Source organism: Panicum virgatum, chromosome 3K, assembly GCF_016808335.1.
Source record: "Panicum virgatum strain AP13 chromosome 3K, P.virgatum_v5, whole genome shotgun sequence".
Classification (NCBI taxonomy): Eukaryota; Viridiplantae; Streptophyta; class Magnoliopsida; order Poales; family Poaceae; genus Panicum; species Panicum virgatum.
The window spans coordinates 43,908,735-43,936,551 of record NC_053138.1 but is presented as its reverse complement, the minus strand read 5'-3'; the positions used below and the strand labels follow the sequence as shown (position 1 = coordinate 43,936,551).

Below are 27,817 nucleotides of genomic sequence, written 5' to 3'. Positions count from 1 at the left end.
TATGTTGAAGTTTCTTGTCCCACCGGGCGTGCCAAAAGATGTGTTGACGTAAAAATCAACACACTGGAATCCGAGGGCAAGTGTTCGCCAAGCTCCGGAAACTCAACTAAGCGTGCCAGTCAATTTGACCTGTAATTGACAAGGGATAAAATAAAGTTAAATTCGAGAGCGTATCGGATAGGATTCCAAATATCTCTCACGCGGACGTATCGACAGGCTCTACCGATACAGAAGACGACAAAATAATATTAAATACGGGTGCGTAGTAAACGAGCGTGTCGGCAGATTCAGCCGATGCGGAAAACGACAAAATCAGCTTAGAATTGCCGATTGCACGTGTATAACAAAATCTAAAATACGAATGTGTAACTCAGATGATGCAAGCTCGAAACAGATCTAAACCGGCATTTAAGATAACAAAGTGTTATTACAAGACCTAAATCCGATCTAATATGCTTCTAGCAAATAGATGTGATAATGGCAAAAAACATAGAAAAAAATCTACAAATCTAGCCGATATCGATAAATTGTGAATAAATCTAAACGAGAAAACAGCGATGCGCCCGAGATCAAAGCCTAGATAAACTCAATAACTTTTGAATATATTTGAACGAAGCCACAGCGATATGCCCGGTAGCTAAAGCTCAAATATACTCGGTAAAACGAAAACTCACCAGCAAATCAAGTCGCTCGAATGTGAGGCGTCCTTGATCAACTTGAAAGAACTCGTCGAAAAGAAAAGAAGAAAGGCGAAGTTGCCGAAAAAAGTGCAAAGGAATTGTAAAGTGTTTGTTGTATTGGATGTGTATCAAGTTTTTCCGGTCCCGTACAACTGATATTTATAGTCTACGCTAACCAGTTCGAAAAAATTGCAATATTAGGACTGCAAACACTGACCACTCGTGAATTTGCCACTCCCAGTGAATGACACGATGGGACCATCTGTGCCTATGAAATGTGGGGCCAATGGCAAAACTGCAAAGGCCAATGTTTGCGGTCCCATTTTTGCAAATTTCTCAACAAGTTCTATCCGATTACGGCAATCATCCTACTTGATCTAAAAGATAGAAAAACTTCCTAATTTAAACTATACTAAAATATTACAACCGAATCATCAAAATCCTCGTAGATTTCGACTTCCTCTTCCTTCCTTCTAACTCATCGGCAACTCTTATCGGCCGATCACCAAACCCTATGGATCATCATCTTCTCAGAATATTCTTCTGGCTCATCGGCTATGACTCCATCGGTTGATTCTAACCTTTTGCATCTATTTCCCTTCAGATCGGCAATCCTTTCTTCAATAAATCACCTTTCTTGACACGTGTCAAAAAATAGTGTCAACAGTACTCGATCGTTTCGTGTCAAAAGTTCAAAAGAAGATGATAACCCAAGTAAGAGCTGTGACATCCCGGTCCAGGAATTTATAGGATTAATAGGGTACTCGTAAAAACAGGTTGCAACTTCTTTTCTAGAAACCGAGGTTAAGCGCGCTTGGTCTGAAGCAATTTAGGGATGGGTGCGCACGAGTAAGGATAAAGTGTGCAGAAAAGACTTGTGTTGGTCTGTGAGAGCAGTCTATATCCTATATAACCTACCAGATGTAAGTGGGTCCGGCCTCAAGAGATTTGTATGTCATATAAAAGATATTCACTAAAAGAAGGCACTGACGACAACGCACCCCCACAATGTCCAGGCGCTCCCAGATCTCCCTCTCCACGGCGTATAGGAGTAAGAGTATTCACTAAAAGAAGGCACTAACGACAACGCACCGGTGGAATTTTAACATACACGAGTCAGCTCGACAGTGGTGTCAAACCGGTGCAGCAAACCTTCCACCGGCACACTGTTGAACCGATCTTCCTCGAAGAGGTGCACGTCCAACGGCGGCAGATGGCGCCCGGCCTCCATGATCCGGTATTCTTGCCCCAGCTCGAGTCGTAGGAGCTGTGGCAGATCGGACGACCTCCTCCAGCTTCGGTGCCATGATCATTGTTCTAAATAGCGGGCTAAAACATTTAGCAGCCGGATTATAAAATCAGTTAATAGCGGCTAAATTGCCATGATGTGTGTGGCTCTCATGGAACAGTCACCGCCTCACCGGAGATCTGGTTGGGGTAGAAGCACCTGGAAGCCTTGAAGCTGACAAGCCTCAGGGTCTTGACGACGAGCTGCCCGAAGACTCTGATGGCAAGCTCTAGCTGCTCAAGCCAGCCGAAGCAGATGGAGAGGCCGGCGATACCGTAGGACCCCATTAGCCCTTCCAGCGCCAGCTCCTGCAGCGGCGGGCATTGCGAGGAGGCAATGCGCTCCAAGTTTTCATACTTCCTTCGTTTTTTATTCTAAGGTCAGTCAGTACAAAGATCATGAGAGGATCATGAGCATTAAAAACTATGACACATCAACAAAAAATCTCAATATAAGAGTCATGAGAGGATCATGATCATTAAAAGCTATGACATATCAGCAAAAATGCTGATTTGGCAAGACAATTAAGAGGAGGGAGATGAAACCCAGGTCATTAGCATGACCCGCTGATGGCTCGGATGCCAAGTCCACGACCCTCCGATGACCCTGGCACTGAGGCCGGTCTTCGTTCACCCTGGATCTCTTGCTCCGCCGCCGGGCGCCGCAACCCAAACCTGCTCCGCGCACCCGCTCGCGCGCCAAATCCCGCCACCGCTCGCGCACCCGCTCGCCTGCCAAATCCCGCCGCCGCTCGCGCACCCGCTCGGGCGCCAAATCCCGCCGCCGCTCCCAGGCTTGGCTCCCGCGCTCGCGCGCCAAGCCCCTGCCACCGCCAAATCCCTCTGCCGCGCTCGCGCCGCTTCCAATTTCCCTATGCCGCTCCAAATTCCCCCTGCGTCGCTCCCAATCCCCCCTGCGCCTATATCATCTGCTGCGACCGCCGGTCGATTTCCGTTTCCCCAAGCTCCCGCACCCAAATCCCTCTGCCGAACATCTGCTCGTCGAGAAGGAAGGCCACCGGTGTCGACCAGGAACATGTCCCGGCGGGGGAAGTCTTTGCCCAAGCTCGACGGGGTCCCGGCGAAGCGCAGCCGCGGCACATCCTCTTCTCCAACCAACACAATTCCTCCGGCACCACAACTGCAGACTGCATCGCCAACCCCAGCACCAACTGGTCGATCTTGGCCCGGATGTGGAGTTGGAAGCGGTCCTAGTTCTTCTTCTCCTGGAAACGAAGTGCCAAATCCATGGTAATCCTTAAACTCTTTGATGTTTCTGCATTGTAGATTAATTTTGTACAGAAATTTTTTATGCAATCTTACTGAATAGATGGAGCACTTGTGTAGTTACTGAATAATAGTTTAGGATCTGCAACATATTGGAAGCCAAGAATGTGTGTTGGTTCGGTTGGTTTTCTTGATTTAATTTAATTATGTCTTGTAGCCAAGAATTTTTGTAGTGATGAATTTAGCTATCATGAGAATGGCTAGGAACAACCAGATTATCTAATATATATTGAATCGAAGATTTTGTACCCAAGAAATAACAGATAGTAGTTACTTCTCTTGCTATCATTTCATTATGTTTAGGGTTTAGGAATAACCAAGAACAGATAGTAATTACTTCACTTGCTATCATTTCATTGAATTTAATTGCGATTTGTGTGTAGGGGTGGTGTGCATCTGTTGCTCAGTCTGAGAAAGAGAAATCGAAGAGCGCACATGTTGACATTAGTGATGACACCGAAGAACGTCCTATTGGCAAAGCAGCAGCGAAGACAGAACGCAAAGGGAAGCGGAAGGCGGAACAAGTTATGGATGGCATTGTCCTCCTTGGAGATAACATAACCAAAATAATTGAAGTAACAGAAGAGCGTAAGAAGGAGCGTGAGAAGGTGACAGAGGCGCAACTTGAGATCTCAAGGCTTAACCTGCAGGCTGCACAGGAGCAAAAGGAAGCAAAGTTGATTGAAGCTTACAATTATTTGCTGGTTCGAGACACAAGTAATATGTCTGAAGAGGCGAAGGCTAGCCGAGAGAAGACATTGCAGAAGATGGAGAAGAAGCTATTTGGTACAGATGGTGAAGCATGAGATTAGTATTGGACATAATAATTCGGTACATGATGTTTTCTTGTGATCATCGATAATTAATATAATGATATGCTTTGTCAGGGGTATTTGACTGGAGAGAAAAAGGTGGTGGCTTTGCTGGTGGCCTGTGTGCGAGCCTAATTTCAGCAGAAGGATTTGCATTTGAACTGTTATTTTGGTGCCTTCACCAGTGTGGAGAAATTGAAACAATATTTATCTATATTTTCATTTTATTGCTGTGATCCAATATATTTTTGAATGCTGATGGCTTGCATGTGAAACTGGTCTATAATATCATGTGAAACTGATTCATTTTGCTTATCTGTGACTAGTGGTGGCTTGCAATGTGAAGCTGAACCATACTGTCATGTGAAACTGATCCATTTTGCTTGTGTGAATGCTGGTGGTTTGCAATGTGAAACTGAACATACTAGCATCTGAACCGTGATCCATTTTATATTTCCACATTGTTGTCCAGGTACGTCTGGTAGTATGATTCCAAATGAAATTTCATCTTTTTTGTGCATGCTATCTGGTGGTTATTTGATCTAAATAAGTTAATATATTAGGATTTTTTTTCATGTACACATGTGCTATCTGGTGGTTACATATTACTAGAATTTGTTCTTCAACGAGTGAACTGGAGAACCATATGGGAGCATACAAAAGTAGATGGTTCAGTGTTGTTTTTCCGTGGTACAGTTTGCTACTTAAAACTGATCATGTACGTTGTTTTTTTTCCTAGTATGTTGTTTTATAAATGGTTACATATTTCACATGGCATATTTGATCACACCAACATTGAACAATTTAATGTTGTATATGAAACTGTGCAATGATCCTGTGCACTGAGAGAGAGGTGGTGTCATGGTAGTGTCAATCTGATGTGGCAGTCTAGGTACCTGTGTAATGACCTTGCACTGAGACTGACATAAGGCGTGCGGCACTGGTGCGCAAAGACCAAGGCAAAGTCTGCAGCACGCGCGAGCTTTAGTTGCTGCGTTGATTGATTGATCTGTGCTAATCACATCGCAGCATGCAGTGGGTGGAGAGGGATTTGGATGAAGGGGCAGATGGTCTGCGCAGCGTACGATTCGTCCGTGGGCTATTGGGTTCTTGGGCCAATTAACTTTGTGAATTAATGTGCGAAGGGTACCGAGAGGCTGCTGGTAATCGAGATGATGCGCTCTACAAATACCCCCAAAGCAAAAAAAATCTGTTGCGCGCCTTAGAATCGAAAACGGAGGGAGTAGAAACCAAGAAATTAACCAAACACAGAAGCTGTTTTTTGGAGAGAAGGTGAGGCTGCCAATCGTTGTCCATCCAGATGGGGGGGCGGGGGGGGGGGGGGGGGGGGGGTGTAACGCGCGTTACAGGTCCGTCTATCGCACAACCCCCTCCCCACTTCACTGCAAAGTCTGTGTTTTGGGCTTAAACCGTCCCACAGGCCCACATATGTAAATCAGTCAAATTTGTTTCGAAACAAAAAAAATTGTTCCGGAATAATCTTTAATTGTTGAATAATTTTAAATTGTTATCGTCCATGCAACTAAAAAAATTATTCTAAAAAAATAATAGATATTGAATTTTATGTGATGATTTGACTCCTCACGTTTGTGGGCCGCCGCCCCTCCCGCAGACGGGCAGCTCCAGCTCCTGGGCCTTCAAACTTTTTGGCTCTGTAGACTTTGGGCCATCAAGTGTGCCGGCGGTGTAGGAGAAAAGGCCTGGTAAAAGAAAGAAAGTTTAATGGGCTGATGGGCCGATAGACTTCGAACTGTGGGTATGTGCCGTGTGCCCCAACTTTAGATTCGGCTTTTATTCAATCATCAATCAATAAGGGGAAAGCTAAAGAACACCCGAGCATTTCTAGACCGCTCATCACTCGAATTTCTTAACCGCTCGATGCTGCCTCTGTTTCGTTTTGTCCGTCTGATCCTGCCATCCTATCTGACATGCATATGTATTTTTTTTGTTTCTCTGACAATCTGACCCATTTAGGCAGCCAGGTGTACCTTTTGATTTGGAAAACGGGCAGCTCATTCTTTCTGGAAAACCCATCCTTTCATTGCCCCCTTCGTCTCAATCCCGTGTGTAGTGAGGCGGCGGCGCCAGGCGCGTCCGCTCGGAGCCCGGACGGCGGCGGCGCGAGCGAAGGCGCTAGGCCATCTCCAAGGTTCGTCCATGGCTGCCCTTTGAACCATTCGCCTTCACCCATCTTGGCCCATCCCCATGTCTTTTGTCTCGTGTAATTTTTTGAGTTTTTGATTGGTTCATGCCTTGTTTGTAGCGATTTGATAAGATTTTGTTAGTCTATTTTCGCATTATAATCAGATCTGGTTACGCCAGGCTTAGAATTTATTATTTGTATTGCTTAGGGTTTCAATTTTTTGCACATTTTGACAGCTGATTGGGTGCGGAGAGGGGGAAGAGAGATTTTTTTTGATGGAATGATGGTTCTCAGCATTGCGGATAGGCGTCTATTTTTTAATTTAATGTTTATGTGAACTATATGATATGGTAAGGCACGGTGAATAAGGGTGAGGGGCGTGATCCTTTTTTATGATTATGAAAAAGCTATGCAGGCTGAATGGAGTGATGACAATGAGGGTGAATTCTAGTTAAATCAATTTGTCTAATAGTCTTAGTTTACACCCCATCCGTCACTGAGTTTTTAAGGCATGTGAGTCCCATTTTCATTGGGGATGCTTTTGTTTTCTTTATGCCTAAATGAATGGTATGTTGAGGTGGCATGTCCAGTTTTCTAGTGTTTTATTCATGGTTGTTGTTCAATACATTTTTCTGTACCTACATAGGTTCAAATACAGTTAACTTTAACAATTTTTACAGTGAAATTATGACCGTCAATTTGGTATTTCTAAACTGTAGAAAAAATATTGTAGCATCAGTTACTGCATTTGTTATATACATATGGGTTCAAACACAATGAACTTTGCTTTTCGTCTGCTACTGCGTCTGTCATATATATACACCTTACAGATAATTGAAGTGACATTTTGGTATCTGTAAATAATAATTAAATACCATCAAAATGCGAGAGTAAATGTTTGGTTTCTGAAGCTCACTTTAAACTATACTATGGCATATTAGCATGCCTCCTGATCGTTTTTAATCCATGCATGCCTGCAATTTATTTATATTTATATGTATTATTTTTCAGTTAACTCTGATTTGTGCTCTACCCACCCCAATTAACTATGTTATATATATATATATATATATATATATATATATATATATATATATATATATATATATATATATATATATATATATATATATAGGGTTAGACACAGTCGTGGTGAATTTTTTTTACAATGTATTTTTCACTGTTAATTTGGTATTCCCACACCATATGTTCTTAATTTTGGCTGATCTTTTGCAGGTTATTTATTTGCATGGTGTGTTTTCAGTTTGATGCAAGAAGGTTGTTGGTTGATTACTATTGGGTAAAATGCTAAACAATAATCTACATATGGATTGTGTGGTTTGCTTATCTCATAGCTCTCTACCTAATGAATGTCTATTTACCCTGTTTTTTTTTCTTTTTTGGGGGGGAGTCAAAAGTTTTAATTCATTTACATACAAAACACACTACAATGACAATGTGCGCGACATTGTAATTGATGTGCAAATGAACTGTAATTCCTTTTCATTGTAACACAAATCTATAAATATGATGTGGGCTTCTTTCTTTTTTCCTGAGACCTAATTGTTTATTTCATCATTTATATATTATGTATATTTTCTAAGCCCTTTGTATTATAAGGTTGCAGTGCTTAGTAATTAATATGCAGTTTTTAATAATTAGTCCTTATGTTCGGTAGCACTTGAGCCTGCATATGATGATCTGCTTTATAATCTTATAAATGAACTTTACTGATAACCTAGTACCTTCCAAAAGTTTGTCCACTTGCTATTATCAGTATTTATATTTCATATTATTTTCCTGGTTGAGCAGATATTCTAAGCTACACATACTTTTTGTTGGAGTTACAGTCAAGGTTCCTATTAGTTCCAGCTTGTGTTCTGGTGTAAACTTTTGTGAAGTGTTATGTAAGTAGAGTGATAGTAGATATATTCTTTTGAATTCTCTATATGTTTTCATACTAGCCTGCATATTATTATATATAACATTCCACTTATTGATTTCTTTGTTATGGTTATTCTTTATTTTCATTCATTGAAGGATTATTGTAAAACATGTCTCTGGCTTCTTACTACTTGGAGATTAATTATGTGGGGGTGATTTGAATCTGTAAATTTGGCATTTGCATTTGTAGGGCTTTAATAGTTCCCAGAAAATTTTGTAAATTTGGAAACCATAGAATAATTTTGAGGAATATGTAATTATGTTTTTTTAAGGCATCTTTGTGTTGCAGTTTTGAAGATTATTTAGTTCTGTTTTTTGCAATTTTTGTTAACTACATTATACATAGTTCTTTTCGAAACCACAGAATATTTTTTTTTTGTACTTTGACATTTTTTGTCATTTGTAGTTGGTTGGTTGCAATGAGCTCCAAACAACCTTTAATTTTGTTGCTCAACATTGAATAATTTGTAACCATTTTGTTACCTGTTATTTGCATTTGTTCTTTAAAAATATTATTATAGCTTGTTATCTGTCTATTAAGATTTGATCTACACAGTTACTAGCTATGTTTCTATTAAAATGTAGAATGAATGTTCTGTGATTTTCGATCTATGTCATCTTTATAAGTTATGGCTTTTAGACTGTTGATACATTTCAAACATTTCATTTTGTTTCCCATCCTATCCTTTTTGTGACACTTCTGGTTTACTTATTTTGTTAGGTCTCGACTTCTCTTGCTCCTAACTTTTCCTTCACTGTAATTGCTCTCATTTCCCTCTTCAAGCAGGGGCGAAGCTACGTGGTGGCGTAGGGGTCGGCCGACCCCGACGATTTCCACAGATCCTTTATACCCAACTGATTTTCACCATGTTAGACCCCAGTTAAACTTCAACGAGAGGCCTGCTGACCCCGATGGCATTTTGTTCTGGCTTCGCTCCTGCCTTCAAGATATTCATGTGTTACTGCTTATAGTTTGTTATGTTCCAATGCTAATTGTATTGTCATTTTTTTATAACTACAGTTCATGCTAGCTAGAATTACAATGGTTATTGTTCTGTCATTTGTATGTAAACATGGTGTAACTGTTGAAATGTCAGGCAATGTCATGGTTTTGTGACATTTTGATATGATGTTGTTTGTAGATATATTTTTCTCCACCCGTCCAGGCACTGTATTCTCATCATATGACAGTATGGACATATGCTTCCATCTCAGCTTTGAGGAGGGCACCCAGCGACACACTCGAACCGTGTGTGTTTGTGCCCACATGTAGATTTGCATGAGATATGTATACTAGTACAAACACTTGGCATGCTTTCAAAACTGAGCCATTGGAGTTTAATCGTGTGGCTACAAATCTGAGTATTGGTTTGCTTCTGAACACCCGATTTTCTCAGCTTCATTAATCATGTGATTGGACAGAACAAAACACTGGGTGATGAGATGCTTAGAAACACTCAAGTTCGATATAGACAGATCCATCAAGCGTGTTATACCGTCGGAACAGTGAGCAGATTCGGTAGTGGTACCACTCGCTGTTGCTTCGCATCTCAATGGTCACAGTGAACCGACACACAAGCCTGAAGACGGAAGACACAAGACCGGAACAACCACCACGATTTCGTTGTTGATAGCAAAAGAATGGGAACTGCCCACTGCGTACGAGCGGTTGATTTCTACTCCGTACTACTCCCGTTGGCGGCCATGTACTGATCCCAAGGACGCCATGCTGCTGGGCCAACAACAAGAGAATGGCGTCGGCACCGCGCCGTTGGCGTGGCGGCCGGCAGAGCGGCGGGATGCAGGCTGCCCGGTTAAGCTAGAGGAAGAAAGCTCATTCAGGTCTTATTTAGTTCAGATTTGCTCCTCTTCAGTCGATTGAGATTTTGTCTTTCCCTCAATCGACGATGTGATGCGTTGGATCAGATATCAGCGGTCATGAGTGATTCATGTATAATTGTGGAATGGTGCACCCATTTGACTGTTATTGGGTTCAGTCCTATCGCCTAGTTACTAGGATTGCATTTATTTCCTTCCCCTTCACATTTCTCCCTTTCTTCTCCCTCTAGCAAGTTCAGCGCAGTGGCGCGGATCTCCCATGGCGTTGGCGCACCGCAGCGGCGGGGATGTCCCACGGCGCGGCTGCGCGGGCGCCGGGGTGTCAGGCTGCATCTGGGTCCTTCCTCTCTTCTCCCTAGATGAGGTCCGCTTGCGCCGCACTGAATGAATCAATTAGGAGGTCGCTCAGGCTTCGTTCTTCGCTAGATGCTCACAGCATTGAGCCGGCTCATGGCGCTCGTGCCTCGAGCTCGTCGCTGTGAGGAGTCTTCTCCGCTAGTATTATTTTCTCCATTTCTCATTGGTTTGTGTGCGAGATGGTTTTGCTAGGGTTGATATTTGGTTTTGTCTGTTGATTTGCAGCTATAGCCATCCAGCTCTTGGCCGGCAGCTCACTCACCACCCTTGAGATCTAGGATGCATGTGAGCATTTCCGATTCGCTCCTCTGTGTATCTCGTGCTCCCATATGGATCCCATGGTTGCATTGCATCGTATTCCCCCTCCATTTCCTGGAGTAAGCAATTCCAACTCCTTTCCTGGATCTCGGTTTTTGTTGTTCTGTACTTGTTTCCCCCGATAAATGTGTAGCCTATCTCGATTTGTGCTGTTCTAGGATTTCCTCTTGTGTTTATGTGTGATTTGCACCTGTGCTATTTATAACTAGGCTTCTGAATAGGTATAAAAAAATTCTCACTTATATAATTAAATTTGATTTATGTGCTATAATTAAATTGTCTTCCAATGATATTGTGATAGAATCCTCACTTTTATTTCGTTTTAGTGTAATTTGTGCATAAGACAACTATAAGAACCTCAATCGCAATATTTCACTCTATTTCACAGTGTAATTTTTCTCCATTTATATAATTCTAGGATAATGCAAGTGCCCCTTTATCACTGTGTCTTTTATGTGGCCCCTTTGCCTTGTGTTTCTACTTTCACAATTCTTTTAGCTAGAAGGGGTTAGTTTATCCCCTCCAATTTTTAATTATAGTGACTATATATGCGTCCAAGTGGAGCAAAACAAAATCACTTTGCCTCTACTGCGAGGGATTAGGATCCTTCTTTTGCAAGCAAGGTATTTTTCAAGTTTCTTTCCCGATTATAGTTTAAATATGTTACAGTTACATAGAATGATTTTGTTGTATCTTATGTTCTTGCTGGATGTAACCTTTTAGTTTGAGGGGTATAATCGGACCTCTTTTATTCAATATTTAGTAGCATCTGTTCATATATGCATCTTTGTGGACTTTATTTTTGGTGTATCGACTCATGCCTTTTCTGCTAAGATGTGCTGGTCCTTTCTTGGACATTTATGAGTTACTTTTTTTTGTGTGACACTATATTCTGGTAGTTGGACTTTTTTTTATTTCAATTAGAGTTGTCTAATGCTGTACTTACATAGTTACACCTAAATTTTGGTGTATCTTGTATGTATGGCCACTATGATTTTTAAAAAAATATGCGTGCAACTTACATCAATCATTTCTTTTATTCATTATGCAGCAACCATGTCTGGGTACTATGTATTTCTATTGCTTTTTCTATTGCTTGTTATCAGCCTAAAAATTGTACCTCTAAACCTCTGTTGTAAGCTATGTTTTTTCTTGTTAACAACCAAAATTTGCACTATAAATATGTGTGTTTTTCAGATGTGCTTTTTTTCCCTGTTGTCAACCAAAAAGTTGCACTGTAAATGTGTGTTTTTCAGATGTGTTTTCTTTTCTTGTTATCAACCTAGAAATTGTACCTATAAATGTGTATTTTTCTTGTTTAGATATGTGGCTTTTTGCTTGTTATATCAGCTTAGAAACTGTACCTGTAAATGTCTAGGGTAAATGTAACTTTATTATCCACAAAAAATTGTACAAGTATTTTTTCATATTTGCTTGGTGTCAAACGTTTGAGATTTTCTTTATCTTTTAGTCGACACCCTATCATGTCTGTTTGTAGCTGGATGGCCAAGATAGCTCTGTATGGAAAATATGTTTGCAGGCCTACTCGCAAGCAAATTATCTTGTTAGCTATTATCGGGTCAGTTTTTGCTCGACCTGTTAGCTGCAGCGGATCACTCCGTCCCTGGATCCATTTGGGCTTTGTTCTCATCACCGAGCCAGGCCGAGAAGAGGAGTTGAAGCGTTGGGGGCCTGGGGCGATTCGGCGACCTCATCGGCTCTAGCACCTGCGTCAGGAGTTGAGGTACCTATCTCATCACTAACTCAACTCGATTGTGATAGGATTACCTTCTATTCGATTTAGGGTTTGATTTGTGTTCACTAACTCGACTCGGTTGTGATAGGATTACCATCTATTCAATTTAGGGTTTGGTAGGATTACCATCATAAAATTTTAGGTATTTTAATTTTGCTTTGTCGGAACAATGTGCTTAATTTTTATAGAGAGAAATTTCAGTTCCAGTCCATGTTAGTGTGTATCTGTTGGTTTTCACCCTTATGTAGTATTACATCATGTTTAGGACCACAAATTTTAATGGTTGAAATTGGCTCTTGATTAGTAGAAACTGTTTTAGATTGTAGCACATGTCATTAGTTTAATGTGTAATCAGTTGGTTACAATATTTAAATAACATAATTCACAACATTGAAATTGTGTAACTTAGATTTAGTCTGGTGTAAGTTTTCCTGAATAAAGTTAAAAAAAAACTTTGTACATTCTGCCTTAAGGACTTGTATCTTTTTGCAATTGTAGGTTCAACTTGATATAGATTTGTTCGGTTATTTTAAGAAAAATTCAATGTCAATTATTGCACTATCATCTCTTGTTTTCTCAGGTGTTTGTGTGCTTGCAGGTGAGCCAGGGGTCTAATACATTTTGCCTCCAAGTAATATAAAACCAAGAAAGAAGGTGTTTGCAACTAAGCATAACATATGAAGGTATTTTGTCTTCTCTGAGTGTGTCTAGTTTGGGGTTTTCTTGTAGGTTTTGTGTGTCTATAATTATTCAATTGAGTGTATTGTGGCTTGATTTGTTGATTTTCCTGTAGGTTTGTATCTGATTTGTTACAGTGTAAATAGAGTAATGTTTCGGTTAAATTTTTTGTGGCAAAAATTTTTATGGTCTATTTGTGTGTAATTATTCTGCCCCCATTGTTTGTTTTAAATAAAATCATAACCATGTGTTGGTTGGTAGCATGTACTTAATAGTTATACTTGTCTGTCATTTTCCATTATTTCTAAATTATGTTAACCATCAATTAAAGTGCAGATAGTTAAGAAAAGATTTTATCTATGTGAGAATATGCAAATATTTTGATTCATTCAATGGTCCTAATTATTTATTTTCACAATGTTTATATCATTGTAGTTTTTCTATTATTAAAGTGTAATTAAATATGTGTGTGCATGCTTTTCGTCCATGGTCCATTTTTTCATGGTTGTCCTTTTGTAACTAAAATCCTAATGTGACAATTTCTTGTGCAATTGACATCATTTTTGTTTTCTTATGGTTTCATGCATTCACAGGTTCATCAGTTATGCTCAGAATCTTTGTGGACATACATTACAGATTTACAGTTGCTCTAGATATAATCATGTTTGAACATCCTCAACATTGATCTCCTTTGTCATTGTTGTGGTATCATAGGTAGCTTTCTTCTGCTTGGTGTCAAGATCGATCTAGTAGTCTCATTCAACATCTTATGCATGTACTTAATATCTTAATTTCCTTTCAGGAAAGCAGAGCCTCTTTTCTGCATTTGTCTTTTCCTTTGTGATATAACAAGACACAAACTTAGGGAAATTACCTATTTGATTTTGTTGAAAATTTTCACTGATGCATGTAAATTGAAGTTCCTATCTGTTTGTTTTTTATGGAGTTTCACATTTGTAAAGCAATTTATTTCAAATACAACAATGTAGTGCATGTATTTCTTAAAAACATTCGAAACAAAACAAACAACAGTTGTGAGTGCCGATGGTTCAAATATTCAAAAAATCTGTTAGTCAACTGAGGCAACAGCCAGGTCAAAAGACCTAAGAAGCCTAATAACGGGTCCAACAGCTATAATAGCGGGCCCGTTAACTTGATCTGAGCGGAAGCAAATAAAAAAGGAGTGACTGATGGATAAGCTAAAAATCAATCGATTGACAACGAGACACCCTATTTAGTTCTCTTTAAAATTTCAAAATTTTATAAAATTTCTCATACATCGAATCTTTTAACGTATATATGAAGTATTAAATATAGCTAAATAAAATAACTAATTATACAGTTTGTCTATAATTTACTAAATAAATTTTTTAAACATAACTAATGTATAGCGGAATAATAATTATTAAATACAAATAAAAGTGTTACGTTATATCTAAACAAGGCAGGTCGCGATCGAAAGGGTGGCCGCACCACAGGCGCGCGCACGTGGAGCCTCTTTGCGTGGGAAAAGCGGGCGCGAGTGACAGGCGGACACGGACGGGCTGCACGGGCGCGGATCCCCAAACGCCGCTGCGCTGTCCCACTCGGCCCCCCTTCCTCTCCGCTCGCCTAGCTTTCCGGCGATTGGACGCGCCAAAAGCCGCCCCCGGCCGCCGGGCCTCTGCCACGCCCTGCTCCTGCTCTGTCTGCCGCGTCGGCCGGCCGAGCAGCGTGCAGCGCCCGGGCTGCGCTGCGGCCCCTCTCTCTCTATCTCTCTCGTTAATCAGGCGGCCATCATTGCCGGAACGTGACGGCACGCCTCCGTCCGCGGTGTAAAGCGGCGCGCGGGCGGACCACGCGCCGCGCCGCGCCGCGCCGCTCTGCCCAGCCCCGCCCCGCCCGCGCGCGACACCGGCCGGCACGCACGCGTCCGTTCCGCTTTGCCGACGCCGAGAGCGCACGGGTGTGTCGCGCTCGCGCCCCGGACGGGTGCCGCCCGGCCGGCCGTGTCCCCGATCCGTTGGGCCATGGGGAGCTGGAGATGTGCCGCGCGGTGCCGGGCTCGGCCGCTCGCAGCCCGCAGCCTCGCACCACGGCATGGCCGGGGACCCCCCCCCCCCCCCCCGGATGGCCACGACGAGCAGCTGCCTTCCGGGTCGCGACGGGCATCGTCACGGCCAGAGGGTGGGTAGCTCCGGTACACTCGGCACGGAGCGCGTTGAGAAGGTGCAGGCCCGCCCGGCCAAGGTACGGTACGTGCGCGCACCGCACAGTGATTGCACTGCACCAGGCGGAGCGCTGAGGTAATCATGCCGGAATAGTCTCGCTCGCTGTCTGTCCGGATGGGAGATGGCTCCTACTGTTCGCGCCCTTACGTGGCAGGATGGCATCTCGCTGTACCCGGGATGCATGGCCAGCTGGGCAGGCGGGCATGATAAAGGCATCAAGGTTTCCTGATTAAGGTTCTAACAAGGAGTGATACAAAACGCACTGCTGCTGGTTGCCAGCAGAACAGAGTGGATGAAAAGGTTGTCCAGAATAGAGGGCAGCTAAGTTAAGATTGGGCCCTGCACTTGGCCACTAATATGAAGGAAACATAAAAATAAAAATATGAAATAGTAAAGCACAATTAATGTTCGTACCTCTAATGTAATTGCACTCATCCAATATATGGAGCGAAGCTTGCTATGAGAGGTGGTAAAGGGCATCAAATTGGATTATGAAGAGAGCACTACGACAATGACCGTTACCACCTCTAGCTACAACTTATACACGTACCCACCCACCCCACCAAAAAAAATCTAAAATGTCAAAGTTTGTACCTTGAGGAGTAGAAGAAACAAGTAACTTTGTTATGGTCTCCACATTGGCTGTTTTCATGGTTTCTCTCCTTGTTCATTTGCATAAATAAATCATCCCTTTGTTAAAAAAAAAATCACCCCTCAGCCTTTGATGAAGTCTTCTTAAGTGATATGCTGTCCAATCTCTGAGAGGTTCTCAAAGTAGTAGCGTAGGGGTGTGCCCATTCATAGGGGAGTGCCCATGGTACGAGTGCGTCAGTATTGTGTTTTGACAAACAAACAATTCATTTGCGAGATCATGCACCAATTTTTATTTAAATTGTATGACTACAAATTACACTAAATATTGCATGACATACATCGAACCCAGCTACGCAAAATAGGAGTTTGGCGAGGATTGTTGAATATGACTTGCTCATATTTTAACGCTTACATTTGTCCCCATAAAAAATATTAAACAACTCATTGACTTTACCCTGACTTGAAAATTTCATGTAAAAGTTCTCAGAGTGGAAGCACTATTTGAAATTTCAATATTATTTTAGAGTGCGTACTTTTGGCCTAACAATGTTATTTTATAGTGGATACTTTTTCCTGAGGTAATAGGAGGGGATGAGCATCTCCTACTGATTATGAATATATTAAAATGCGAAGAGAAAGAGAGTCTTTACAAATCCACTCAAGATATATACAAAGAAAGAAAGAAAACAAGAAAATTAATATAAGTAAAAATTAACCAAAGTTGTTTATCCATTCAGCTAAACACTCTTTATGTTTTGATTCACACGTCGCCTTGCAAATGGGTTGGGTTAAAATGAGGTTTATGGGTTGGGTTTTAATATGGGGTGTGTTTGGATGGGTTTAAATAGGTTGTATTAGATAATAGGGTGGGGTGGAGTGGGTTCTATGCAAATATGGGTTGGAGTGAGTTGAAATAGATACTTTGTACAAAATAGTATGACTATATATAAATGTGGATCCTATATTGAGAGCTGGACCCTGAAAATAAAACATCGTATTCACACTATAAAATTTTATCAAAATTGATCAAAATTTATTGGAGATGACTCAGTATGACTAGCAGCTACTCTGTGCAAATCAGTGTGGCTAGAACTACATATTGGCCCCACATCAAGATCCGGACCCTGGAAATAAAACCTCGCGTTCACACTATAAAATTTTATGGAAATTGACCGAAATTTGTTGGAGATGACTCAGTATGACTAGCAGCTAATCTGTGCAAACCAGTATGGTTAGACCTACACGTAGACCCCATGTGAAGAGCCGGACCCTGAAAATAAAACCTCGCGTTCACACTATAAATTTTTAACGAAATTGACCGAAATTTGTTGGAGATGACTCAGTATGACTGGCAGCTACTCCGTGCAAAACAATATGGCTAGACCTACATGTGGGCCCCACATCAAGATCTGGACCCTGGAAATAAAATCTTGCATTCACACTATATAATTTTGTCGAAATTGACCGAATTTTTTTTGAAGATGACTCAGTATGACTGGCAGCTACTCTGTGCAAAACAATGTGGTAAGACCTACACTATAAAATTCTTTTGGGGAAACGGGTTCTTATTGGGTTGTAACTATAGTTTGGCTAATAATTTATTATATTATGAGCTGAAATGTTTGGATTGGGTTGGTGTGTGGTGGTGGTTTGGAGTGGAGTGATTAATATTAATTTTTCTTATAAGAATGGATTGAGGTGGGTATAGCTTGGTTTTGAGCCCATTTGCATGGCGATTCACACGGTGCAAAAGCGGTGTGAGTTCTTTCTTGAAGGTTGCTCCGGTAAAAAGATAGAAACAGGATATTCTGAAAGATGACATCATTCCTGAATGTCCAGATAGCCCAACAAAACAAGATGATAATATCCAACTAGATAGAGTGGGTACTTTTGGCATCCATAATCAAAATTTATTTTTATTTAAAGAGCATAGTCCGTCGGCAGTTATCAACTTGTTTGAGGATGCCACACTTCCTTCGCGACTGAAGGATGCCACATTTTTCATCGAACTAATCCAGGTCCCTCAACTTATTAGTTGCCTCATGTCCAAGTATCAATAACATATAATTACCCTTTTTATGACAGGGTGATATGGCCATGTCTCCTCCATCCTTCATGACTAACTTGGAGCTTTAAGCCCGACGAGGAAGAGTAGAGAGGATGTTAGGAAAATATGTGGGACATAATGGAATTTTACTTTTTTTTTCGTTTCTTGTTTTGTAGGGCCAATAATAACGATATAGATAAAAATGAAAATTTTTTTGGGCGACACAAATGCCATGTAGGCAGATCATTTTGCAAATAAAGATGTTTGGACCTGAGTTAAGTGCTTAACAAATTCACGGACCTAGCTCTACAAATTAATAATTTTGGAACTGCATAACACCCTCAAATAACTTAGTCCCAAATAAACTTGTATTATTGTATCACTCGAGATCCAAATATAAACATTTAGCACAAAATTGTCATATTATGGCCTTGTTTAGTTTGGGAAAATTTTTTAGTTTTGGAACTGTAGCACTTTCATTGCTGACAATTAATATCTAATTATCGATTAATTAGGTTTAAAAGATTCGTCTCGTCATTTACAGTTAAACTGTGTAATTAGTTATTTTTCCAACTGCATTTAATACTCCATACATATGTACGAAAATTCGATGTATTAGGTACTGTAGAAAATTTTTTAGGAACTAAACAGGGCCTATGTTTCGTGACAATATGTTCATATCTACGTCCACCTTTCGCGACCAACTTGGAGCTCTCACCTTACTACCATACGCATTTTCCTTTGAATTCTTCCTCTTTAATCCCGTCACCGGTCAGTACATTTTGAATTGCAATGATTGAAACGTCTCTGTCAAAAGATTCTTTAGCACCAATGTTCCTTTCAACTCTTATTTCTATGCATCCAGATTATTCATATGTTTGGATATACATACATCATGCCCCAGCTTTTACGGCCGTTGAAAACGACGTGAATAAAGATTATTATTTTTTAATTGGCACTTTTCAGTTCTCCATCACGCTCGAAATGAAATGCTACATGAATATTTGTACTATCAAAAGAGACAGTCCAATTTGAGAATTGGTGGTTTTTTGCTAAACATTTAATCCGGAAAGGTACATCACTTGTACATGATCTGGAAATGTGCTACATCTGGAAACAGTACTCACTGGTAGAATTTAATTCAAACGGAGTAGTGGGCTAGATGATGGTGGCTGCAAACAGCTTCTCATGAATGATGAATCACTCATTCTTCTGTTCTTTTATTATTTACCAAAAAGCGAAATACGACCTTTGCTAAAAAAAAGCGAAATACGACCTCTACTTCACAAAATTAATGTAAATTATGTACTACTCCATCCGTTCCAAAATGTAAGTCGTTTTAGCTTTTTTTATATTCATAGTGTTTGCTATGCATCTAGATATAATATGTCTATATACATAACAAAATATATAGATTTAAAAAAATCAAAACGACATATTTAAAATGGAGGGAGTACTCATTGTGAGCAGGTACTTGAAAATGTTGCAAAAAGGAAGCAAATTCTTAGAAAGACCTTATTGTCTTCATTTACTAGGAACTATAAAATCACCCTAAAAACACCTTCGGTATCCAAGGTCATGAACCGACCATAAACTTAGATCACATTAGCCGTCCAGTTTCCAGTTGGACGTAACTATTCAGGATACTACGAGGACATAGTATTACCATTATGTGCCTACAGAAATCATTCCCTTACTAACTTCCAAATTCTTCAGTTATCACTTCTAAAATTAGAACATTTATTGACTACAGTACTGCTAAATTCCCGAAAGGGTGCCAATACTGAAAATGCGTTACTGGGAAGAAGGAGCCGCCGGCGGCGCACCAGCAGACGAGGTGTGAGAGCTCAGCTGCAGCCAACCCGCCACCGTCCAAGGACCAGAGCCGATCGAGCGGGAAACGACACGCCCCTGCCTCAGCTTGACTCGAGGACCCTCCTCGGACGCCGCGCAGCACCACGCACCGGCACCTCGCTCGCTCGCGCTCCCATCCCCACACCACCACCCCACTCCACTCCACCGTCTCACGAGTACCAAACCATCGAGCACGCGAAAAGGAGGCAAGGCAACCCACCCGAGGAGGAGGAGGAGGAGAGGGGGGAGAGAGAGAAAAAAAACAAGAAGCTTTCGCTAGCTTGCCAGCTAGCTCCCCTCCGGATTCGAGCTAGAAAGGCCGCCTGAGCAAGCTAGCTCAGAGGAGCGAGAGAGAGAGAGAGAGGGAGGCCGAGGGGGATCGAGGAGGGGCGGGATGGGAGGGGTGACGTCGAGCGTGGCGGCGAAGATGGCCTTCTTCCCGCCGACGCCGCCGTCGTACGCGCTGGTGGAGGACGCCGGGGCCGGGGTCACCACGCTCAGCGGGCAGCCCCACCGGGAGAACGTCGAGGTGCTGCGCCTCCGCACGCGCAGGGGGAACACGCTGGCGGCGATGTACGTGCGCCACCCGGACGCCGCGACCACCGTGCTCTACTCCCACGGCAACGCCGCCGACCTGGGCCATCTCTACCAGCTCTTCCTGCACCTCTCCTTCAACCTCCGCGTCAACGTCCTCGGGTGAGCTCGCCTCCCTCGGCCGGCCGCTTTCCCCTAGTGTGGCTACCTTCGCCATGCTTGCTGTCCTGTCCCCTTCCCGGTTTGGCGTGATCTGTGGATGCTCGTAGGCACACGCGCCTCTTGGTTGCCGTGCTCCTGGACTGCGGGATTGCTCGATTTGTCGCCGTCGATGTGTGAAATCTCATGTTTTGATGCCAAATTCTTTCCTTTTGCTCCCTAGTTTGCTCTGGATTTTTACTAAATTTGGGGGGAATTTCGTGCTTTTGGTATGCTTGTCTCACTTCCCTTTCCTTTGCCCCCGTTTAGTCGACTTCCCGTAAACTTCTGTGGGTATGCCCATATTTGAGGATTTTTTAAGCTTTGGCGTGGGAATATTCATTTCCTTCTTCATAGGTTTCTGGCTTCCTTTCGCCGAATTGGCGATATACATGACGTGATATATGATGATGCCTCGAATTTTGGGTTTACTTTGCAAGTAAAGTTGATGCAAATTGGCTGCGCTTTCAGAATCTTTCTTTAGTATTTCGGATTACTGTTTTTTTTTGGGGAAAAGCGATATGTTTTTGTGGAAGTTCGTCTTCGTCCTTTTTTCCTGGAATTTTCTCTGATCTGTTCATGGTATCACGGAATGTTCAGCTTCTGGGCTGAAACTTCTGCGCCGCTCAAGATCCTGCCTGGCTATTTTGGGGTTTCGTATAGCAGCTTTTCTTGAAGAGGGAAACAAATTCTTGAGCAGGGCAGTCGGCCTGTCATGATGATAGTTTCTGCGCTGACAGCTTTTCTCAAATGTTTGCTATACTGCGAGTGTATTGCTGAATTTGGAATTCTTCAGCTGTGATTTTTTTTCTTAAAAAAAGAATTCTACAATTCTTGTTGTGATTGACCAGTTGACCCTGTGCTTACTGCACTCTTGTATTAGGAGTTGACTTATCTATCCAAGGGAGAAGTCATTGATGGTCCTAGATTTTGTTTGACATGAAATAAATGATGTAGTCTCTCCTGGTCAGCTTGATGTGCAAACTGGTTTATTATAAATCAAACAAAAATACTAATTCTTGTAGACTTGGCTCATTGGCTTTGCTAGTTTCTGCATAGTGCATCATTGGTACATTTTTAGACCTATAGACATGATCTAGGCAGAGCTTCCGTGGTAGAGCAAAACAGCTTCTAAGCTGGTTTAGCCTATTCTTCTCTTTTAAGTGCTTGGAGCCTTCACTTTTTTCCGAGAACTGCAAGAAGCTATGTTCTTGTTACATTGTGGGACCAAACATTTCTTTTATATGGGCCCTTCTTGCATTACAGATTCAATGTCTCTGCTTGTAGAGAGGTTTTGACATTGCTATATTGATCTCTTTTTAATGGAATAGACATTTCTGATGATTTTATCTCAGACTGCATATTCTATCCAGAGTATCTCTAAATTATGCCATGTTATTGATGGCTGTTGCTAAAATGCAACCGTAATGTCTATGATTGAGACCAATGTACTAATTTCATGGCAAATCATTATCTGGATATGTTTCCATTATTGCTATCTTCTTTATAGGCTCTGAATAGATTCCAATTTATGCTGCATCTAGCACTGGATTCTTTTCCATTATGGGATGGGACTGTTTAATAGAGTTTGTTTTGGCATGTTATGATGCGTTGGCAGTGCTTGATTGTCAATTTGCATACTTCAATATTGCTTCATGATACCTTTATGGGAAGTTCATCAATGAACTGTAATTGATCTGTAAACGACTGTAAAGTTATCTAGCTTAGGTGCCTCTGCTTATCTCAAGATGAATCTATTTAAAGGAATTTGGTCTCAGTCATATTGTCTTATACTCGTTTCCTAAAACAAAAAGGGTATGACAGAAACTCAGTCGTATTGTCTTATAGCTTGCTTAAAATGAATTTTGGAAAATCAACTTATTTTGGCATGCATAACTAGAACTCAATCTATGAATTTGTTTGCACGTTGATAATATGGAGAAATCCTTGGTTTTGAATTTTGACAGAATGTAAAGAACACAATTCCTATGTAAAATTGTATTGTGTGAACAAACAGCATATGCAACTTGTTAATTGGTTTTTTCTTGTAACCAGAGGCTAATAATAACTATGAAACTATGCAGGTATGACTATTCAGGATATGGGCAATCATCAGGAAAGGTATGTTGAAGATGAGGAATGTTATTTTTCATAACAAAACCAAGTAAAATCTCCTTTGCTTAGTGTTTCCCTTGTCCGGTTTCAGCCGAGTGAGCAAAATACTTATGCTGATATAGAGGCAGCTTACAAGTGCCTCATAGAGAACTTTGGTGCCAAGGAAGAAGAAATAATTCTTTATGGACAATCTGTTGGGAGTGGGCCTACAGTAGATTTGGCGAGTCGATTGCCTCGTCTGAGAGCTGTTGTCCTGCATAGTCCTATATTGTCAGGGCTGAGAGTTATGTATCCTGTGAAACGTACATATTGGTTTGACATATACAAGGTTTGTTATGATCTCCTACTCACTGCTTTCAATATTGAGTCACCTGATCTATGCTCTGATATCCTGCACTATCTCTATTTTATGCTGACAGTTCTCTATTTTTCATTTGCTTCCAGAATATTGATAAAATCCCTCAAGTTAGCTGTCCTGTGCTCATTATACATGTAAGTGTATCTCCAATTTACATTTTTTCCCTCTTCTTTCTCAAATTCAATTTGACAATCAATAGTCAGATGTCAGGTTACAATCGATAGTTATGTTTGCTTTTCAATTGTTGCTTTATACAATATGAGAAAAATATTTCAATTATATAAAACCTTAAATTTGGATTACATAAATTATTATTGGCCTGCCCATCAACTTACATTCCCACCTTAAATTCGGATAAGCTACTGCTAGGGGCTTAGTACATGTGGAGGTGGTTGCCATATAGGTGTCTGGTTGTTTGTTTGGTTGGGTCATTTTTTGTTGTCATAGGTGTGAGTACCTAAGTCTTGCCGTGTGGGTACGTGTGCATGTGTTTTGGGTGTGTTGCAAACTCTATGTGCTTCTTAATGCAATGATATGCAGCTTTCCAGTGCATCTGACATTTTTTTATAAGTTACAACATTTGAAGTATATATCACACCTTTCCTCAACATATTAAGCTTTTGTGGATCCAGTTGCTGAATAAAATTCAATGTTGAAGAATCCTTATATCTGTTTAGTTGCATTTGTTTTTGTCAGTTGAGTCCCAATAATCTATTAGTCTGGTCTTTCTTGCTCAGTTCATGTGATTCAATTAAATTACAGTAGTTTCATTGCCACTGCTTGTTACTTTGGTCCATCATGTACTTTTAGTTTGCAAAAATGAAAGCACTATTTACAGGTCTGATAAATCATTATCCATGCAGTGGACACACTTCTTGTTTTTAAATGTTTGGGTTGTTCTTGATAACTGGATAAGATGTGGTGAATAGCTAATAGATCAGTGTATAGTTCTTATCTACTTAAAGCCTCGTCCAATATAAAAGTTGTGAAAGACAGGATAGTGGGGCAAGTGCAAGTGATTTGTTAAATTTGCTGTTTTCTGGAATATCTGATTTTATGCTTGATACCAAGATAGTTTGAGATAAGCGGGTAACAGTAACTGCACACTAAAATAGTATTTGGTCTGTTCTGGAAATTCATTATTTCAGTGTACTCAGGTTCAATTTGTGCACCTATATCCTGTGAGTTTTTTTTTTTAAAAAATAATTCGTTGCACCTGTACACCCTTGAGGTTTTTTTACCCGCATTTCATTAAATATATCAATTGGGGATCTTGTGGTGTCAATAGTGGAAGTAAATGCCCTAGGCTAACGTCATTGACATGGTACAGCAACTTGCATTCATCTAGTTGAGTTTCAGCATCTCTGCTCGTCTGAATATTGAGTTATTTATGAATATGTTTTATTCTGGCAATGCAGTTTTCAGAGTTGAAATATTTTGTGTTATCTAGTTAGGTATCTGGATCTTACATCAAGTAAGCAGAGCACACAGCACAGTCAATTGAAAGCCAAAATAGAAAATTTTGGTCTAAAATAAGTACTTACAATGATTGTCCCCTGGGTATCAACTTGGCAAAAATAAGAATCATTTGGAAAAATGTTGTAAATTTCTTCGATTAGTTATCTGTTGATTGAATAAATTTTTCCTTCAAAATTTATTAGAACATAAACTATTGGACCTATTGTGGTCTGTCTGTGGATCAGCTGAACACATAGGACTTTGGGTACATGCATAATCCTTTTTGGGTTCACATGTCCTGCCCATGGCTCTAGGTATTAGAGGTCAACATTCTTGGAAAAAAACAGTGGATCGATTCTGGGTCATGAATGTATTGCGGTCATCAAAAACAGAGTGAAGGTGTGATCTGCAGATTTTCTGATGTTAATAGTTTGCCCTACTTTTGTATGCATTCTATATGGTAATATTTATGAATGGATGTGCATACTAGATGAAGTTATATATGGTTTAGAACTCGTATCCACATAGTATTTACTTATGGTATAGGGCAAGCCTTCTCAATCACATGAGCTACATAACATTAAAACCAGATGGATGAGACTTGAGGTTGGTGTTTTTCAGAGCGTGTTAATTTGTTAAATTGCCCATCTGCAGTCAACTGGGTCAGACCCATGCAGCTTATGCCATTTGAATGGCACCTCTAACAATATGAGCAATGTTCATGTGGTCTGAGCGCACACAAATAATTGGAGTTATTGTTATGCACATGGAATGGATGGGAACTTTACAGGGATTACTTTGCAATTTATCCTTAGTTTGTGGATGAATTTAGGACATAATATTTTAACATCAACCAGAGCATTTCTTGGTTTCATTTTTTCAAATTCACTCTGCATGCATTTCTTGGTTACTGGTGTTGATAACTCTTTTGGTGATATGTAGGGAACTGCTGATGAAGTGGTGGATTGGTCTCATGGTAAGCAACTATGGGAACTTTGCAAAGAGAAATACGAGCCCTTATGGCTCAGGGGAGGGAAACACTGTGATTTGGAGCTCTTCCCAGAATACCTCAGGCACCTCAAGAAATTTGTCCATACAGTAGAGAAGTCACCATCCCAAAGGCAAGCCTGGAGGGAAAGTGTGGATCGGATTGAACCATCACGAAAGAGCATCGATTTCTTTGAACCCTCTCGAAAGAGCACAGACCGCAGGGAGAAATCAAGGTCAACCCGAGACAGAACGAGAAATACTGAGCACAGATATAGCAATGTCGAGAAGGTGGACAAACTAAAGATCTCATTCGATCAGTTTGAGAAATCCAGGAGAAGTGTCGACATCTTTGAGAGGCCAAAGAGGAACATTGAGCAGCTGGACTGCGGCCGGAAGAGCGTGGACAGATTGGACAGGATTTGGGCCAGTTGAAAAAAAGACTTTTTAACATCTTATACAGGTTATACATGGGGGTTTGTTGTTTTGGGGATTTTACTTCTGTATTTATCTGTGTTCACCCATGTGCTGGAAAGTGTGGCATAAGAGTTTGGTTTGCCGACACAAAGAAAGGAGGGAAGATGAGGTAATCACTGACGAGGGTTTTCACTGTAGAACTCATGATGGTTGTTTATGTGGTGGAAGACGTGTATGTTGGTGTTCAACAAAATTGTTATTCTGTTAGGGGTGTTAAAACTGAATGACATTTGGGACTAGCCATGGCAGTATTGTGTATAATCTGTTGCATTGTACCAATAATGTTTTCTTCTCTTTCGTTGAATTGAGCTTACCTATTCGTATAGATGCTCATAGTGTTTATGCCTTTTTTTAAAGAAGGTTTCCCTGTTTTTATAGAATGCATAGTTCGTTGCATTCTGCTGGGAATTTCAGCTGACAGTTGGGAGCCACCTCTCACAAAATCACAATAAAAAACCCTGTTATACCAACGTCTAAGAACATCATCTGAAACAGAAGACCTATATCAGGTTTCCTAAATCTTGGCGATGCTCACTTCTGTTCAAGCATTCTCTGCCTTAGTTACTTGGTCGTCCAGCTTGCTTTAGTTATTATTTGCATTCAGTATCACTATACCACAGGTAAGCAGATGTTAGTCGGTATTTATCTTGTTGCTATTTGACTGCTGGTCGGTAAAAACTTATCCCGACGCCACTTTCAGTGACTAACATGTGGAGTCGGCATACGTCTGTACCGACTGATAGTTTGTTGCTACAACCACTTGTACCGTCTACAATGTAGTCTGCATTCTAGAGTCATGGTATAGTGCATAATACACAATTAGTGCAGATTAACAATTTGTCCAAGGGAGAACTTTGAGAGAGGAAAAATGTCCTTTCTTGTTGTCCAATAGTGCCTCTCTTTTTTTACAATATGCTTTATGTTGTGATGCTTAACATCTGGTGTTTCTAGATCCTGTGCTTCTGCATTTGTGACATTCATTAATTCAATTGTTTGCCAAATTGGGTCAGATCAGATGTAATCATGCAAATATCGATGGAGATTGATTTGAGGATTCACGTCCCAAGTTGTCCGATGTGAAAGGAGTGGCAACACCAAGAATTAGCAGTGGCCACTACTGGCAGTGGCGGATCTAAGGGTCGGGGGTAGGGGGCCTCGAACCCTCTACTGGCTGCCACCTCCATTAGAAAAGGGGAGCTAAATGAGAAGAAAGTGAAGGGAGAAGAAGAAGACAACTTCAGCCCCCCAATGGTTGTGAGTTGGATCCAGGGCGAATGAGTGAGAAAAGGGTGTGAAACTCATATGGAGGCCTTTGAAGTATAGTAGTCAGATAAGTAGGTTGGTATGATGGTTTTATCAAGATTCAAGAACATGAAATGTACTTATAATTTTGCTAGGGTAGTGGACAATGGGCTGAAAACACTTGAATTAGTCACTTTCATATGTTCCCGCCTCCAGCCTTTTACGACGACTAATAATTCACTATCACACCGATGGAGGCCACATTATGGTGTATGGTCTTTTTTTTAACCGAAAACAGCGAGGGAGGGCCCCGCTGTGAAATTTTTATTAATCAAAGAGAAGAAAAGAAAAACTTACATGAATTTATAGAGAGGTTTAAACTAGGCTAGTGAAAAAAGGAAACTGGTATCTGTACAGAGCTGAGAGGTCTAGAGAAGAGCTAAGCAGAGAAGAAGGCAAAAACTAAAGCTATATAGAGTTATTTGCCCAGACTAGGAAGGGAAATTTTAAGGAGTCCTTCATCCTGATGGCTTGGTTGTGACATTCATCCTTGAAATTTCTTTTCCACATGTTTAGACTTACTGGGCATTTTTCAAAGATAAGCCCATTTCTTTGTTTCCA

General features: G+C 40.9%; 2 protein-coding genes and 1 long non-coding RNA gene across 7 annotated transcripts; all 3 read left to right on the top strand.

Annotated features, from left to right (window-relative positions):
• The first annotated feature begins 2,526 nt into the window (after positions 1-2,526).
• On the top strand, positions 2,527-4,381 carry LOC120699262. Its single transcript, XM_039983189.1, has 3 exons — positions 2,527-3,218; positions 3,638-4,040; positions 4,142-4,381. The coding sequence occupies exons 1-3, from the start codon at positions 3,216-3,218 to the stop codon at positions 4,300-4,302; spliced, it is 567 nt and encodes a 188-aa protein (XP_039839123.1). The 5' UTR covers positions 2,527-3,215; the 3' UTR covers positions 4,303-4,381.
• Positions 4,382-6,028: 1,647 nt separating this feature from the next.
• LOC120699261 lies at positions 6,029-14,062 on the top strand. 5 transcript variants are annotated; one of them, XR_005685348.1, is made up of 6 exons: positions 6,029-6,236; positions 7,467-7,530; positions 9,317-10,016; positions 10,596-12,432; positions 13,043-13,127; positions 13,716-14,061. It is a non-coding gene; the product is annotated as an uncharacterized LOC120699261 (long non-coding RNA). The 5 variants fall into 5 exon arrangements; XR_005685349.1 differs by lacking the exons at positions 6,029-6,236; positions 7,467-7,530; positions 9,317-10,016 and adding an exon at positions 10,040-10,491 and having other exon boundaries at positions 13,716-13,836; positions 13,925-14,062; XR_005685350.1 differs by lacking the exons at positions 6,029-6,236; positions 7,467-7,530; positions 9,317-10,016 and adding an exon at positions 10,040-10,377.
• A 5,821-nt stretch (positions 14,063-19,883) lies between these two features.
• On the top strand, positions 19,884-26,279 carry LOC120699260 (alpha/beta hydrolase domain-containing protein 17B-like). Its single transcript, XM_039983188.1, has 5 exons — positions 19,884-20,523; positions 22,644-22,680; positions 22,766-23,002; positions 23,119-23,166; positions 25,433-26,279. The coding sequence occupies exons 1-5, from the start codon at positions 20,222-20,224 to the stop codon at positions 25,910-25,912; spliced, it is 1,104 nt and encodes a 367-aa protein (XP_039839122.1). The 5' UTR covers positions 19,884-20,221; the 3' UTR covers positions 25,913-26,279.
• The last annotated feature ends 1,538 nt before the right edge of the window (positions 26,280-27,817 follow it).

What these genes read in the sequence shown, in the direction of transcription:
- LOC120699262 (XM_039983189.1), top strand. An exon ending in GATGGAGAAGAAGCTATTTG is followed by an intron (nt 4,041 to 4,141) that starts GTACAGATGGTG and finishes ATGCTTTGTCAG; the next exon opens with GGGTATTTGACTGGAGAGAA.
- LOC120699260 (XM_039983188.1), top strand. Translation starts at nt 20,222, where the DNA reads ATGGGAGGGGTGACGTCGAGCGTGGCGGCGAAGATGGCCTTCTTCCCG. An exon ending in ATGGGCAATCATCAGGAAAG is followed by an intron (nt 22,681 to 22,765) that starts GTATGTTGAAGA and finishes GTCCGGTTTCAG; the next exon opens with CCGAGTGAGCAAAATACTTA. An exon ending in GTCCTGTGCTCATTATACAT is followed by an intron (nt 23,167 to 25,432) that starts GTAAGTGTATCT and finishes GGTGATATGTAG; the next exon opens with GGAACTGCTGATGAAGTGGT.